The 13462-nt window shown below is 36.3% G+C and overlaps 1 protein-coding gene and 1 long non-coding RNA gene across 2 annotated transcripts in view; both read right to left on the bottom strand.

The window, feature by feature from the left end:
- Nucleotides 1–1296: 1296 nt before the first annotated feature.
- The window catches only part of LOC130183299 (hepatitis A virus cellular receptor 1-like), a 33214-nt gene continuing 21048 nt past the window's right edge, over nt 1297–13462 (bottom strand). Inside the window, exons 6-12 of the mRNA XM_056398588.1 lie at nt 4866–5129; nt 4593–4700; nt 4131–4196; nt 3676–3723; nt 3151–3219; nt 2257–2316; nt 1297–1791 (exon numbers count right to left, since the gene is read on the bottom strand). Of these exons, the coding sequence (XP_056254563.1) occupies nt 1718–1791; nt 2257–2316; nt 3151–3219; nt 3676–3723; nt 4131–4196; nt 4593–4700; nt 4866–5129 (689 nt within the window). The 3' untranslated portion in view covers nt 1297–1717. The remainder of the gene's footprint in view (nt 1792–2256; nt 2317–3150; nt 3220–3675; nt 3724–4130; nt 4197–4592; nt 4701–4865; nt 5130–13462) is intronic.
- Nucleotides 6612–11897, bottom strand: LOC130183300 (uncharacterized). Its single transcript, XR_008829810.1, has 5 exons — nt 11537–11897; nt 10689–10716; nt 8875–8946; nt 7561–7842; nt 6612–6678 (listed from the first exon to the last, which is right to left on the bottom strand). It is a non-coding gene; the product is annotated as an uncharacterized LOC130183300 (long non-coding RNA).

The raw sequence follows: 13462 nt of genomic DNA, 5'->3' as shown, positions 1-13462 counted from the left end.
TTTTAAATCTTAAGTATTTATAAATGGATTCATAGTTTATCCATGAATTCTTTTCACAATTACAATTTTTAATGCCTATTAAAAAATATGAAATTAAGGAAATGCTTTATTACTTTTCCTGTGACATCCCTCACCGCCCACAGTCCCGTAGGTGAATCACTGAGGGTCAAAAGTCAGTCAGTCAGAATCTTAGTGCCCCAGGAAGTGAATATGTTTGAGTATGAAGTGAATATGTTTGAGTATGAAACAGCTAGAGAGAAAAACAGTAATTGCACAGTTATTTTAGGGCCTATTTAACTTTATTAACTTTTCCCACTGCTAGCAGAGCACAAATAAAAGGGGTGATGCAATCCAGCCTGTGAGGTCATTGACTTACACACAAACAAAAAAAAAAAGAAATGAACTCTGTTTCTCTGTTAATAATGCACAGAAATAGTAACAGGGAAGGATTTAGGCAACGCTTGAGACATTGGTGTGAAGGGTTGCGTGAGTGGAGAGGAAGTGAGAGAACTTCTTAATTTGAAGGTTTTCATTTTATCTTTTATCTCTATTCTCTCTATCATGATTGCACCACTGTTTTTTAATGTCTATGAGGTAAGGCGTTTTTTAAAATTTTTATTATATTATTATGGGATATGTTCTTTTTCTGTGACTCCATCATAATCATTAATGTGAAAATCGCTACCATGACCAAACATTTTTACTCATGAAGCACAGACTGGGTTATCATATATTGTACATAAACTAACAACAGAAAAGTAGTCCCTTTTTATGTTAAAAGAAGAGTTTCAGAAATTTCTAATTACCCACCTTTGTTGTTTTGCCCAGTGACACCATAGTCTCTGGTAATAGTAGTAATACATTAGTGGTTTGTTTAGTGGTGCTACAATAAACAATACAAGATGTAGATGAGACAGCTTTAGAGTCCTGGAATGGTTTCCCTCTGCTTCCAGTCCTTATGCTAAGCTAGGCTAACCCTGGACCTCCAGTGTCTGTGTATTAAACTAATAATAAATACATTTTCTGACTCATCTGATTTGGCAAGGTTAGAACACCCTCTGCTTTCTGAAGTTACTTGATCTCATGATTTGTAATAAACAGGGAATTTTACATTAACTGCAGAACCTAATTCTGCAAAAGCACCCACAGAGGAGTGTGTGAGGTGACTGGGAACTGAGTAACTAGAACTTGGAACTAGAACAATGAATTTCTTCCTCATTTGGTCGTAGCCCCCACAAAACATAGGCTATATTTAGGGATTTGAACCATCAAAAAAAATGTTAGCCACACAGTCGGTTCATAGTCACATAAGACAATTTATTTGTAAAAGAAATATATCAAGAAGCTTATTTAGAATTATACAAAAACATGATCAAAAAACATTTTGTACATACATGGACATATTTCTATCAACTGATCAACATTTAAAAACCATTGATAGCATCATTACATGGACATATGGCAACGTGGCCAAATTAATCCATTATTGACCTTCATACAGTGGTTCAAGGAAAATCATGAAATGTAAATGTGTTTTTTTTCCCATATGAATAAACACATTTCACATATTGTGTTCTGATTCAACATGTGAACCAATGCAAATGATATTTATCTTAAAATTCATATGTAAGAAGTTGAGTGATTTTTTTATTTTTTTATTTTATATTTTTTGTAAGGGCCCCTTTATAACATTTAACTACAAGTAAATATAAAAACACTAATCATATTCATTTTTGACCACTTTGGGTTTCTCCAGTGAACTATAGTAGTTACTGGTCAGCTGTGACGAACCTGTGGATCAAGAAAAACATTTATGTAAATGTGTGTATTACATACATGTAATACATGTATGTAATACGCACATGTATTACATACGAATTTTAATCTGGATTAAAAATATTAGGCGAACATCTGTTACTCATTCAGTGTCTGTGTGATAGAGATTGTTTTGTTTCTGTTAACTCTCATTTTAAAATTCAAGTGGCAATATGAACAAGATCCATATGCAACTATTATACATGTGTATATATTGAATTTACATATTGACATATACAGTATATACATATAAAATAAAAGCACATATGTAAAAATTAAACCTGTGGCAACATCACTCTTGATATAGGACATATAAGTCATATATTACATTTCTGCATAGGGAGACATTACATGTACAAAAGACTGTTCCAGTGTTTATGACATTACTGCTCATAAGTAACACTTATGAAGCCAAAATAAGGAGCTAATGATTAAACTGACCTGTATTGTTCCCATTGGCACTGATCAGGCAATATGGTGACTCAGCAGGTTTTGACGTCTCTGTAAAAAGGAATTAAAATAATGAATATACTGTTTACTGTATGTGATCAGAAGTATATCACCAGAATATCTGCTTAAGTCATTGCATTTACATGCACTGTGCAAACAAAATCAGTTATCACATCCACCACCTAAACCATGACCTTGTTTTGGAAGCATGGCTCTTATTTTAACCATTTAAGCGACAGACTACGGTGCTTCCTTGAGAAGCAGACATTGTCTCCTGCAAGCCATTCATACTGTTTTACTTGTTGGTTAACAAGAAAAGTGACACAAATAGATGAGTAACAAATGAAAAAGAGTGCAATCATGGACGGATTACTGACCAGGCCTAGAGGGCTCATGCCAAGTCAGAGGGGCCAAAGCCTCAGTGTGAAGTGACCATTAATAGTGTTTGCCTGAAAGTCATTGAGCTCAGAAAGAGAAAACCACAAAGCCACAGAAAATGACTAATCACTGACTAGTGAGGTGGGTGTTTATATCAGTTCATCTGTTTTGGAAAGTTACAGAAATATACACCACCCACCACCCCCCACCCACCACCCACCAGTCAGATGCATGTCTGTCTAGTTGAGCATCTACTGTGCAGTTCAGACGCACAGAGTATAAAGACTTAGACGCCTTCGCTTTAGCCAAACTTTTGGACAATTAAAACTCTGGGGTTTCATCTATTCATAGCCAAGACATCGTTATATATCGACCTCAGGAAATCAGGCTTCTCTAATCCCCTTAACCAATTACAGAAACCACTTTTCTTGTTAACCTGACAGACCTGGTTACTGAAGTGCACGTTCATGCATTGACTGTCAAACAGTAAATAAACACAGGCTTTACCGTTCTTGTTTGCTGTCGGTGGGAGATCACTGATAGTGGCGTATGTGGGATCATTTTGGGTTGATACACCTATTAAAACATTCACAAACAAATATCTATAAATCACAACAAAATTATTTTGGTGCGGAAACTTTAGCATTCATGTATTTGTTTTTGACTTGTTCTGGAAATCTATGGAAGTCAACATCGCATTGATCCAGATTTAGGGTGAAAAAGAAAAGGATGAGCTCTGATTAAAGCCTAGCCACATTAATTAGATATGGCTACAGATATTAATTACAAAATTGGTATCTTTATTACAAGAAAATAAACTATAATTATAATCTACTAAGTCACAGTAGCAAAATACTTAAGAGTAACATTTTTCTGTTATTTGGCGGTGGTATTACCCAAGATAATAGCATAGCTAAAACGGCTAGGCAATGGTGCTGAAAAACAAAAACAAAAAAAAACAAAACACCAAAAGGTGGCCAGTTTGGTTTGTTTGTCTGGCATAAAGGTTATGGGAAAATATTTGATATTTACCTGGAAACATCACCATTTGGTACGTATTTGTTGGTCCAGTGGATTTTCCTACACATGCAAAACAAGAAGCGAGAGAGAAGAGCACTAAACTTTGATTCTTCTTGTTTGTTTTGTAAGAAACAGAAAAATATAAATGTTTTTGTGTATGACAATATGACACAATGAAAAATAACATTCATATGGATAAATATAAATGATGATGAAGTATTCTCATTTTGGTTTAAGCCATATAAATGGCTAGGAATGGATCATGTTTGAATGTAAAAATTAGCAGGATGTCTATCTAAGTATATCTAATGACGATCAAGTGACGTACCTTTCTTTACTGACGACTACAAACAATTACAGCTACAGTTGAATGAACTACATGTCACAACACTGGCTGCACTAAGAGCGTAGAATTCAATCCTAGATCAGTCTCAGTCGTAGTAGAAAAATGAAGTCTCATTTCTCACCATTTGAGGGTTGACACACTGAATCCTCCGATATCTCATCATATACTGGGCAGATTTCTTCATTTTCTATAAAAACATCACAATATTAGCAATACACTGAATAATCACTGATTATATGCCTTAAATTCTGAAGACATACAAGATGCTTTTGACGCCATCTGGATGTGAAAACACCCCATTAAGTGAAAAAAGTGAAAACGACAAAAGACTTGAAATTAAATTCATTTTTAGATGGATGGATGCCAGTTATTAAATGTCTGTTTTTTGACTTAATTTTTTGAACAATTAATTATTAATTTTGACGATGGTCTCAACTCTGTATTACCTTACAAACAAAGCAGACAGGATTCTTTAAAAACAGACAACAAATAAAAGAGATACTTCAAAATGAAAAGGTAATGGAGTAGTACGGTAAGTCATTTGAAGTTTGATGACAGGTTCTGTTGATCAGGTTTTATTCACCTCTTGTTTTACACCTGCGTCTCCAAGCAAGGTAGCAGACGATGATGACGATGACGAGGAGGAACACGGGGACGACTATCTGAAGCACCAAAGCAGCTGTTTTCTGGTCTTCAGGAGCAGACGGAAACCAAAAGTAAGAATTACAACTAATGTATTTCATGTTTTACACATGACAGGAGAGCAGGGGAAGATACAGACACTACACTCTCTGAACAGATAAAATGTTTTAAATACATGTATTAATTTGTCTTTGGTTCTTTGTTGTATTCATACCTTCACTTGTCACTGTTGTTGTTGTTGTTGGTGGTGGTGTTGTTGTTGTTGTTGTTGTTGTTGTTGTTGGTGTTGTTGTTGTTGTTGTTGTTGTTGGTGGTGGTGGTGGTGTTGTTGTTGTTGTTGTTGTTGGTGTTGGTGTTGTTGTTGCTGTTGGCAATGTTGTTGTTGTTGTGGTTGTTGATGTTGTTGGCGTTGTTGTTGTTGTGGTTGTTGGTGTTGATGTTGGCGTTGTTGGTGTTGTTGGTGTTGGTGTTGTTGCTGCTGTTGGTGTTAATGTTATGGTAGAGGGAATACAGGCCTTTTTAAACATTTTAAAGATGGACAGGATTTACATTTAAAATATCCACAATGCATTGATGACCAGTGATAACTTTGATTCTTATAATCTATAATTCCATTTTGACCTTTCCCACTCAGATATCTGTGATTACATTCTGACTCTTCAGAATGAACCACTGAGTTGTGTGGAGAATCAAATTACATTTTAACTATGTGAAATGTGAATTCCAGGTGTCTCCATTTAAATTATGACCAACAAAAACTCAATTCAAGAAGAATTTAATAAAAAGAAAATGCAATTAGGAAAAGTCAATTAACATTTTTTTTTAAAAGATATGTGTAATTCCTTTGTAGGTACTGTATGTCCTAAAATGACTAATTACTCAAATTTAATCATCCCTATTGTAGTTTTGAATAGTCATAAGATATCTTTAAATGTTATGAATTAAAGATGTACGTTATCATACTTTGTATAAATAATTTTTATCATGAATTATTTATAACGTTATTAAAAATTGAAATGTATATATAAATGGTATAGTCAGACTTTCATTGAAGATATATCCAGAATTTGCTTTTCGGCGATAAACTCATTTAAAATAGAGAGATCAGGTATTCACAGAGTCAGTGGTTCATTTTTACAAATGAGAATGCAATTAGAAACATGTTAAATGAATAATTAAATATATCTTGAATTTAAGTTTTGACTTGTAATAAATGCATAGTGGATACCTTTAATATAAAGTTAGGAGCCATATTTCACCAAGTCAATCCAGGATGTACAAAATCATTTAGCATTTTTAAAAAAAGGAGCAACTCTTCTGTGGTTAGAGGTGTTATCACGCCTCACACCACTTGCATGTAAAGGACGATTTTCACTTGACTTATGACACTGAAAAATACATTCTTACATCCTCTCATCATCAAACGTGTTGGCAGTTTATTAGCTTGACAGTTTGGGACAGTATTTTCTCTTTCAAGCGGTGAGTTAGATGTTCGGACTGATACCGCTCTCATTTCTGTATTTTAAATATAAAGCTACAGACTGCAGCTGGTTAGTATAGCATAGCGTAAAGACTGGAAACAGAGGGAAACAGCTAGCCTGGCTGTGTCCAAAGCTGCACACTAAAAATGATTGGGTTAAAAAATGTACAGTCCAGTGTGTGTCATGTGTCAGTGGAGCTCTGGATTAACTGTAGTAACTTTACCCACTACCAATGATTTTTATGAAAGTGAATTTTCACCTTGTTTCATTTGTGGAAATTTGACCTTGAGATGGTTTGTGTTTATTGACCTCAAACAGCCAATTAGCTGTAAGATGACTGAACTCTGAACTCACCAGAGGCTTTGCTTCTAATTCAAGTTCATTTTCAACTCACAGTGCATTTACACGTTCTGGTATCCTATCTGTGTTTACATGCCACAGAATCCCGGTTTCTATCAAAGCATTCCAGGAACCATATCCCTCCAACACCAGGAGGACATTGCAGAGTGATGCTGGTCCTCTCTGTAGCATTGCGTGTAATTGTTCCTTTACAGATCAAATACTCAGTGAGAAAATACCGAGCTTCATGTTGTACAATGTACAGTTATAAACTTCTACCATGTATTTATGATTAAGTCAGTTCATTACTGACACCTTGACTGAGGACTTTAAAACGATGGCCAAGTTACACAGACGGGTCTTTGTGTTGTTTAGTCTACTGTCACTGATATAAATGGGGTGGACAAAATAATAGGAACACCTATCAGTCTAATGCAATGCATTTCAACAGCACCACAAACTGCAGCCTCCAAAATGATCACAGAGTTGAATTAACACTTCTCTGAAACAGTTTCCACACAAACTGAACATTATAACCGTATATTGCATTTATTGACTGCCGAATTAGACTGCATTAGTTTTAGCTAGGTGTTCCTAATAAACTGGTAACTGACTGTGATGATACAGTATTTAATGTGTTGAGTAGCGTGCTGTTGTCTAGTAATCAGGACACCAAACTAAGAAAATTTTTGAAAAATAAAGTATGAAGCAGCTCATTTCTACATCAGGTTCTCGAGGAAAGGACCTCATTGCACTGGATCCTTAAACATGTGACTCCTACATGAACAAGAAGTGCTTCAAAAAGTAAAGCCGATTCTCTAATCATCTTCGCACATCAAAAGCTCCTCGGCCACAGTGACAGGAAGGTAGTGTGATACATTAATCATGCCTCTGTTCTTGCAGGTCTAATATTAAAGTAATAGGTCGTGTTAATCTATTGCAGTGTGATCGTTGAAGCAACATTTAATGGAGCATTTCATTAACGCTCAGGTGTGTTTCGCTTATCATATTTGAGGAAATGACATTTTAAACACAGACAAGTGATTTTAAAACAGAAATCAGAACAACTTTGATAAAGTCTGATGTTACCTGATGGGATCACCGTCAGTTCTGCAGCTGATTCATTGTTGCAGAAGTATGTTCCAGAGTCTGAGACAACAGTTCTGTGAATGATCAGTGACTTAAATTTATCTGCTATTGAATTGTATCTTTTGCCTGGGTCATTGTGTCTGATGTCCCTTTCACCAGCAACTGTAATTAAGTCAACTTTGCTTCCATTAATGTCTCTGCTCCACGTCGCTCTACCCTCCACAGGTCGAGGACAAGACAGAGTGACCTGCTGTTTCTCCTCAGATACTTTAAGGATTGTTCCTGCAAAAGAAACATGTTTTTCAACAAGTAAGCATCCATTTAAAAATAACTGGCTTTTTTAATATTGTGAGCAAATCTAGAAAATAGGTTATCAGATGCAGTGGATGCTCAGTGAATATTTACTTATTATTTAGTGTTTATACATTATAATGAGGTTTTCATGCCAAACCCACCAGCAGAGCGTTGAGCAGATGGATGCCAGTGTTTTTAATGATTCTCCTGACAGACAGAAGGGAATTTGTTTGTTTCTTGTTGTTTTGTTTAAACATGTTTTGTTTAGATAGTCCACAATTAGATTCAAATGAAGCTTAAACTGTCTGTAGTTTAAAGGTCCCATATTGTATAAAGTGATTGACTCACCAACCTGTTGTTGCTAGAGCTTCAGAGAGAAGCCTGAGAGAGGAGATGTAAAACTACATTGAAATAATTTTTGGTGCTTAAAGAGATAGTAGTTCAGGTTATTCGAAAGGGGCTGCCAGTTTAGAGAGGCAACCTGAGTGATGTGCTGCTGTGGACGGGGTCAGTGCTTCTCTAAACTGGCAACGCCCTGATCCCAGTCTACTGCGGGTAATGCACTGACACATACCTGACACAACCTCAATCACTTTAAAAGCACACATGTGTCTTCTTATGGATCAAAACTTCAAATAAAACACAGGTCAAGCTTAAAATATGGAACCTTTAATGATGAAGCCACGAAAGTGAAGTTGACCTTGAAGGTGCAATGACTGTTCCATCCACAGAAAATTAATTGATAATGAAATAATCTTTTTCTTAATGTCAACAAATCCCATGAAAACCCTAAAACCAACAGTGTGTTAGTCCGTCTGTCAGTCTGTGGCTCGCATGATGTATTTGCACTTGCTCTTTCCCTCTCAGTAACACTAAGCTTTTAAATGTTGCGTGCGAAAGTCTGGTTAACACACGTTGCTCCATTTATTACTCACTTCATGATATAAAAAAAAAACAAAAAAACAATAAAAAAAACAGGACTATTTCATAGAATTCTTGATTAATTTAAAAAGCCCTTACCTGCAGTGACATTACAGCCCAGAACCAGGGCTAACAGGAAGCTGTAGATACTCGCCCGCATTGTGAGACTGACTGAAAGACAGAACAGACCACAGTCTCTATCTAAGCTGAGGAACAGGAACAGAAACTCAGTTGTTTGGGTGTATTCATTTTTGTTCCTTCAAAAAACCACATTGACAGCTCACATCAATGTCTTTGTATGTGTCATTGTGCTTAGCTTGGTTTAGTTAACACATTTAACACCAGATAATTAGCATTTTTGTGCTTAATGAACACTAATGCTTCATCTTATTTGAAGATACAGTATGTTCACAGAACAGTTACAACTCATACTGCAACAGTGCGAGGAGTTAACTAGAATCAGACGCACAGATCTGCTCCCAATCAATCATAATTCTCACTGAGGTGAAAGTTTGGTCACAGAAAAAGTGATATAAAAGTCATATTTTCATTCTTAAGTGATGGCAAACAGATGGCACATCCTGAATACACAAAATCGCAGCTGTAGGTGGAAGTAGACAGTCAGTGCTGTAGTGGCACCTCACTTGTAAACCTGTACAACAAACTCAGCGTGGCTGAGTTACCAACTGTGAAAAGTGGACAACAACAATTGCCCAGGGGCCCTGAATGCCCCGGGTTTGTTACACATTTGCACCGTTAAAGTAGAACACCAACTATGACGCCGGCCTGGACTCATAGAAAGATCTCGTGTCACAATTTAGTTTCATTTTTATTTGTTCTGTGTTTTAACAGACGGAAGGTTGTATTATTCCATCAAAAGACATTTGGAAGGCTGCAGCCAAAAATTATTTTCATTATCAATACCTCTGACAGATATTTTCTAATAAGTGATTGATTGTTCAGTGTATAAAATATCATAAAATAGTGAATTATTACTTAACATATTAAATTAAGTTAATGGAAGGTATGAGTGCATTTTGAGAAATAAATAAGGTTTTATTTTTACAGTTATTGATCAGACTTGTAGAAATTTCAGATTGGATAATGCATACCTTAAAAAAGTAATCCTTTTATGTAATCTAATTAAGATTTTTTATAAAGCAACTGAATCCTGATTAATACCTATTTACATTGTAACTGTGACAAAATGCATTTACTCATATTTTGCATTCAAAGCTTGTAACATATATTCTGTAAGATTTTCTGTCTGTGCGCCAGAAATGGTCCAGATGTGGAAGTAGCATCTGACAATCACGCTGTATATGGGCCAGATTTGGGCCATGGAACTGGGCGCATACTGGGCCAGAAGAAAACAAGCATCTGTCCCGAGTATGTACAGAGTGTATAAGTATAGACATCTTTTGTTATGTGTTGTTATCAGCTGCAACAAACTGACACTAAACAAGCCTCTGCTCCGTGAAATTACATTTTACTTTCTTCAATAAAATAAAAAATAATATTAATAACTATAGAAATAATAATAAATAATGGATTAAGACAACACATTAAATAGGGTACATTTAGCTTCTCCACACAGCCCTTTCACATTCAGACTGTTGAGGCTATGATCCTTTGTTGATGTTTTTTTGTCCAAAGTTCTGTAATAGCCAGTATGACACAAGGTCGAACCGGAAACTGAAAGACTTTCATATTGACACAGACTAACTTAATCTGTCAGAAGGGATGACTACCAACCACGATTAACTCAAAACTCCACATTTTCACTGTCAGCATAAATGTGTTCAGCTCCCCTCTTCATCAATGGTGCCACAAAAAACTGAAATCAGCTGCCAAATTTGTCTTTATCTATCAGGGCCGGACAGACAAAAGGAGAACAGGAAAGTTCACATTACCAGCTGTTCTGTTGAACAGTCAGGGGACCTGTGGGAAATGCAATGAGAAACAGTGAGCAAAATAGTTTGACAGACACTTTGTCACTAAAGTTTCAACAACCAAAAGAAAAGCAGACAATAGAGCAGACAGCAGACCTGCTGATCACAGATAAGAAACAAACCACAGCAGCTTTTCTGAGAACCTAGTTTCCGACCATACAGGCTTACAACTAGCTTCAACCACATTCCCCTTCAGATGTCACGCTGACCATTTCTCAGAGAGAAACTGTATAACATGAACTGTAAACTGGTGAAGCTACATGGGTAGGCAGTGTTCAGTTACAGTGAAGTTGTAAGATTTAATGTTGAAAACAACACATATACACTGTCACTCACAGACAGTTTGAGAAACATTAAATTTAAAACCACTGACACAGCAGTAGCCTTCTGTTTTACATGTAGTTGTGAGACAGCATTTGAATTTGGTTTCTACGCGATGCGTGACGTGCTATTGACAGCACGTCACGCATCACTGAAGCCACTTGCTTTCTTGTCTATTCATCTTACCTATTTGCATGTGCTTCTTTCTAACAATCAAATTGTTGAAATATCTCATATGTTTGCACAAACCTTCATGGTCCTCAGAGGATGAACCCTAATGTGATAATAGAGAAGATAAAGCGGAAAGGTGCCTGAAGGAATCGTTAGTTAATTTGGCCCGATGATCTGGCAGATCACCAACACAATCACAGACAGTAGTTATAATTACACTGCAAAAAAAAAAAAATATCACTCCTTCTCTGTGTTATGACTCAGACAAACCTGAACACACAGACATGAAACGCACCTTTAGATTCAGTATGACTTACACTTTCAGATGATCTTTATATATGATGTGTAGTCTTGAAAATGTTCAAGAATCAACGTAGAAAAAAAAAAAAAAAGAATCTTATAACTGCAGAACTTGCTTGAGAATCATCAAGTTTTTAAGTTTTCTTCTGTATCACAGTAATCCAGTGACAGCTGTCCGTACATCCATGAGCGCACTGCAACCAGGAACTCTTCTAACTAATTCCGCATGCAAAAACTGTGCGGGGTTTAGTGATGCATAAACAAATATGAGCTAAAAAAAAAGAGCAGCTATTTCACTTACATCTTATCCAAAGTGTTAACAGACAGACACGATGCAAAGGAAGTGAATATGTATGAGTGTGGGTGTTTGAAAGAGCAACAGACTGTATGTGATGATGTTACTTTAAAGGAGGATGTCATGTTTTGCCGTGGCAGACACTTTTTGTTAGTTTTATTTTGGACTTTTTGCACTTCCTGTTTTATTTTGTATTGGTTTCCTTGTGTGTCTGTGTGTTGCTTCTTGTCATGGTCCTGTGTCTGTGGTGATTGTCTGCCCCGCCCTAATGTGTTTCACCTGTGTTCAATCACCCTTGCCTCCCTTGTCTATATAGTCCTTGTGCTCCCCTTTGCCTGTGTCGGTTTGTCTGTTTAGTTCTGGGTTTGTTCACGTCCTATGGTCTTCATGTCTATCCATGTCACGTTCACGTCTGGATTTTTGATTAAATAAACCTGCCTGCACCGTCTCCCAAGAGTTGACTGCATTTGGGTCCTACTTACCTCACAAACCCATGACAGAGGAATGTTTCCATACTTTTGTGCCACTACCACTGTGTATGAAACACATAGGCAATATCATTTCCACACTGTAAAACATCATACAGGAATTTAGTGCAATCAAATATGTGAGTTTAGTCAATTTTAAGTAAATTATATATCTGACTTAAGAGCTTATAAACATGACTTGATCTAACTTAAAGGTCCTCTTCAGACATGTTTTAAACTATGAAAAATACTCCGCTATGATTAATATTTTGTTTAACATGTTTTTTTTTTTTTTCCACATAAAACATGAAAAATAAGGAAACTGGGGCTGGAAGCACAGCTACTCTTACTTCCTCAACTGAGAGATTCTGGACGAGGCATTGTGCCCTGCCCACCATTGCTACTTGTGCAAGGTTGACAGGTGAAAGAGCAGAGAGTATCAAGATGGTTAGCATTAGCAGAAAATTGGTGAGACTGAGCCACACGTTTGAGCCTCAGTCAGGAGTTTATTGTGCACCAAGATTAGCAACTAGCAGATGTATCAGAACGGTTAGTGAATGAGGTAGCATTAGTGGCTGTGCTAATGCAAACTCTCACTTTCTGTACCGACAAGGTTTTGGTGACAGGTGAAAGAGCAGTGCATATCAAGATGGTTAGCATTAGTGAAAACATCAGAGAGACTCAGCCACATGTTCGATGAGGAATCTGTTGTGATCAGAGACTTGCAGAAGAAACAGAATGGTTAGCATAGCTTTTTTTGTTCATATTGTTTGTTAACTTGTAACTGGCTGTGGCTGACAAAGTGTTAGTGGAAGTGCTAATGAAAACTTTATAGCTTACTGAAATGGTTCCTTAGGTTATATTTGTACTAAAATGTCTTCAAACAGCTGCAGCTGTAAGTTATTTATGTCCAATGAAGAACTGATGCTTTAAATTGAGAAACTGTAAGAGGAAGGTAGTCTGCCCATGTGAATAAAATAGCTGCTTGAACTTAAGTTCAGTTTAGCTCAGTTTTATATTTTAAGCTCATTAAGCTCATGAAGTGTACTACTCTGCCCCCTCCCTTAACAGACCACATTTAAAGGTCATATCCTTTAGTATACAAACTTGAATTGGAAAAAAAATTAGATACTTATTATTAATAGTTTTCCAATGTGACAATACACTCAAATGATTCATCA

This window comes from Seriola aureovittata, chromosome 16, assembly GCF_021018895.1.
Source record: "Seriola aureovittata isolate HTS-2021-v1 ecotype China chromosome 16, ASM2101889v1, whole genome shotgun sequence".
Classification (NCBI taxonomy): Eukaryota; Metazoa; Chordata; class Actinopteri; order Carangiformes; family Carangidae; genus Seriola; species Seriola aureovittata.
The sequence above is the reverse complement of the archived record's forward strand: the minus strand, read 5'-3'. Positions and strand labels throughout refer to the sequence as shown.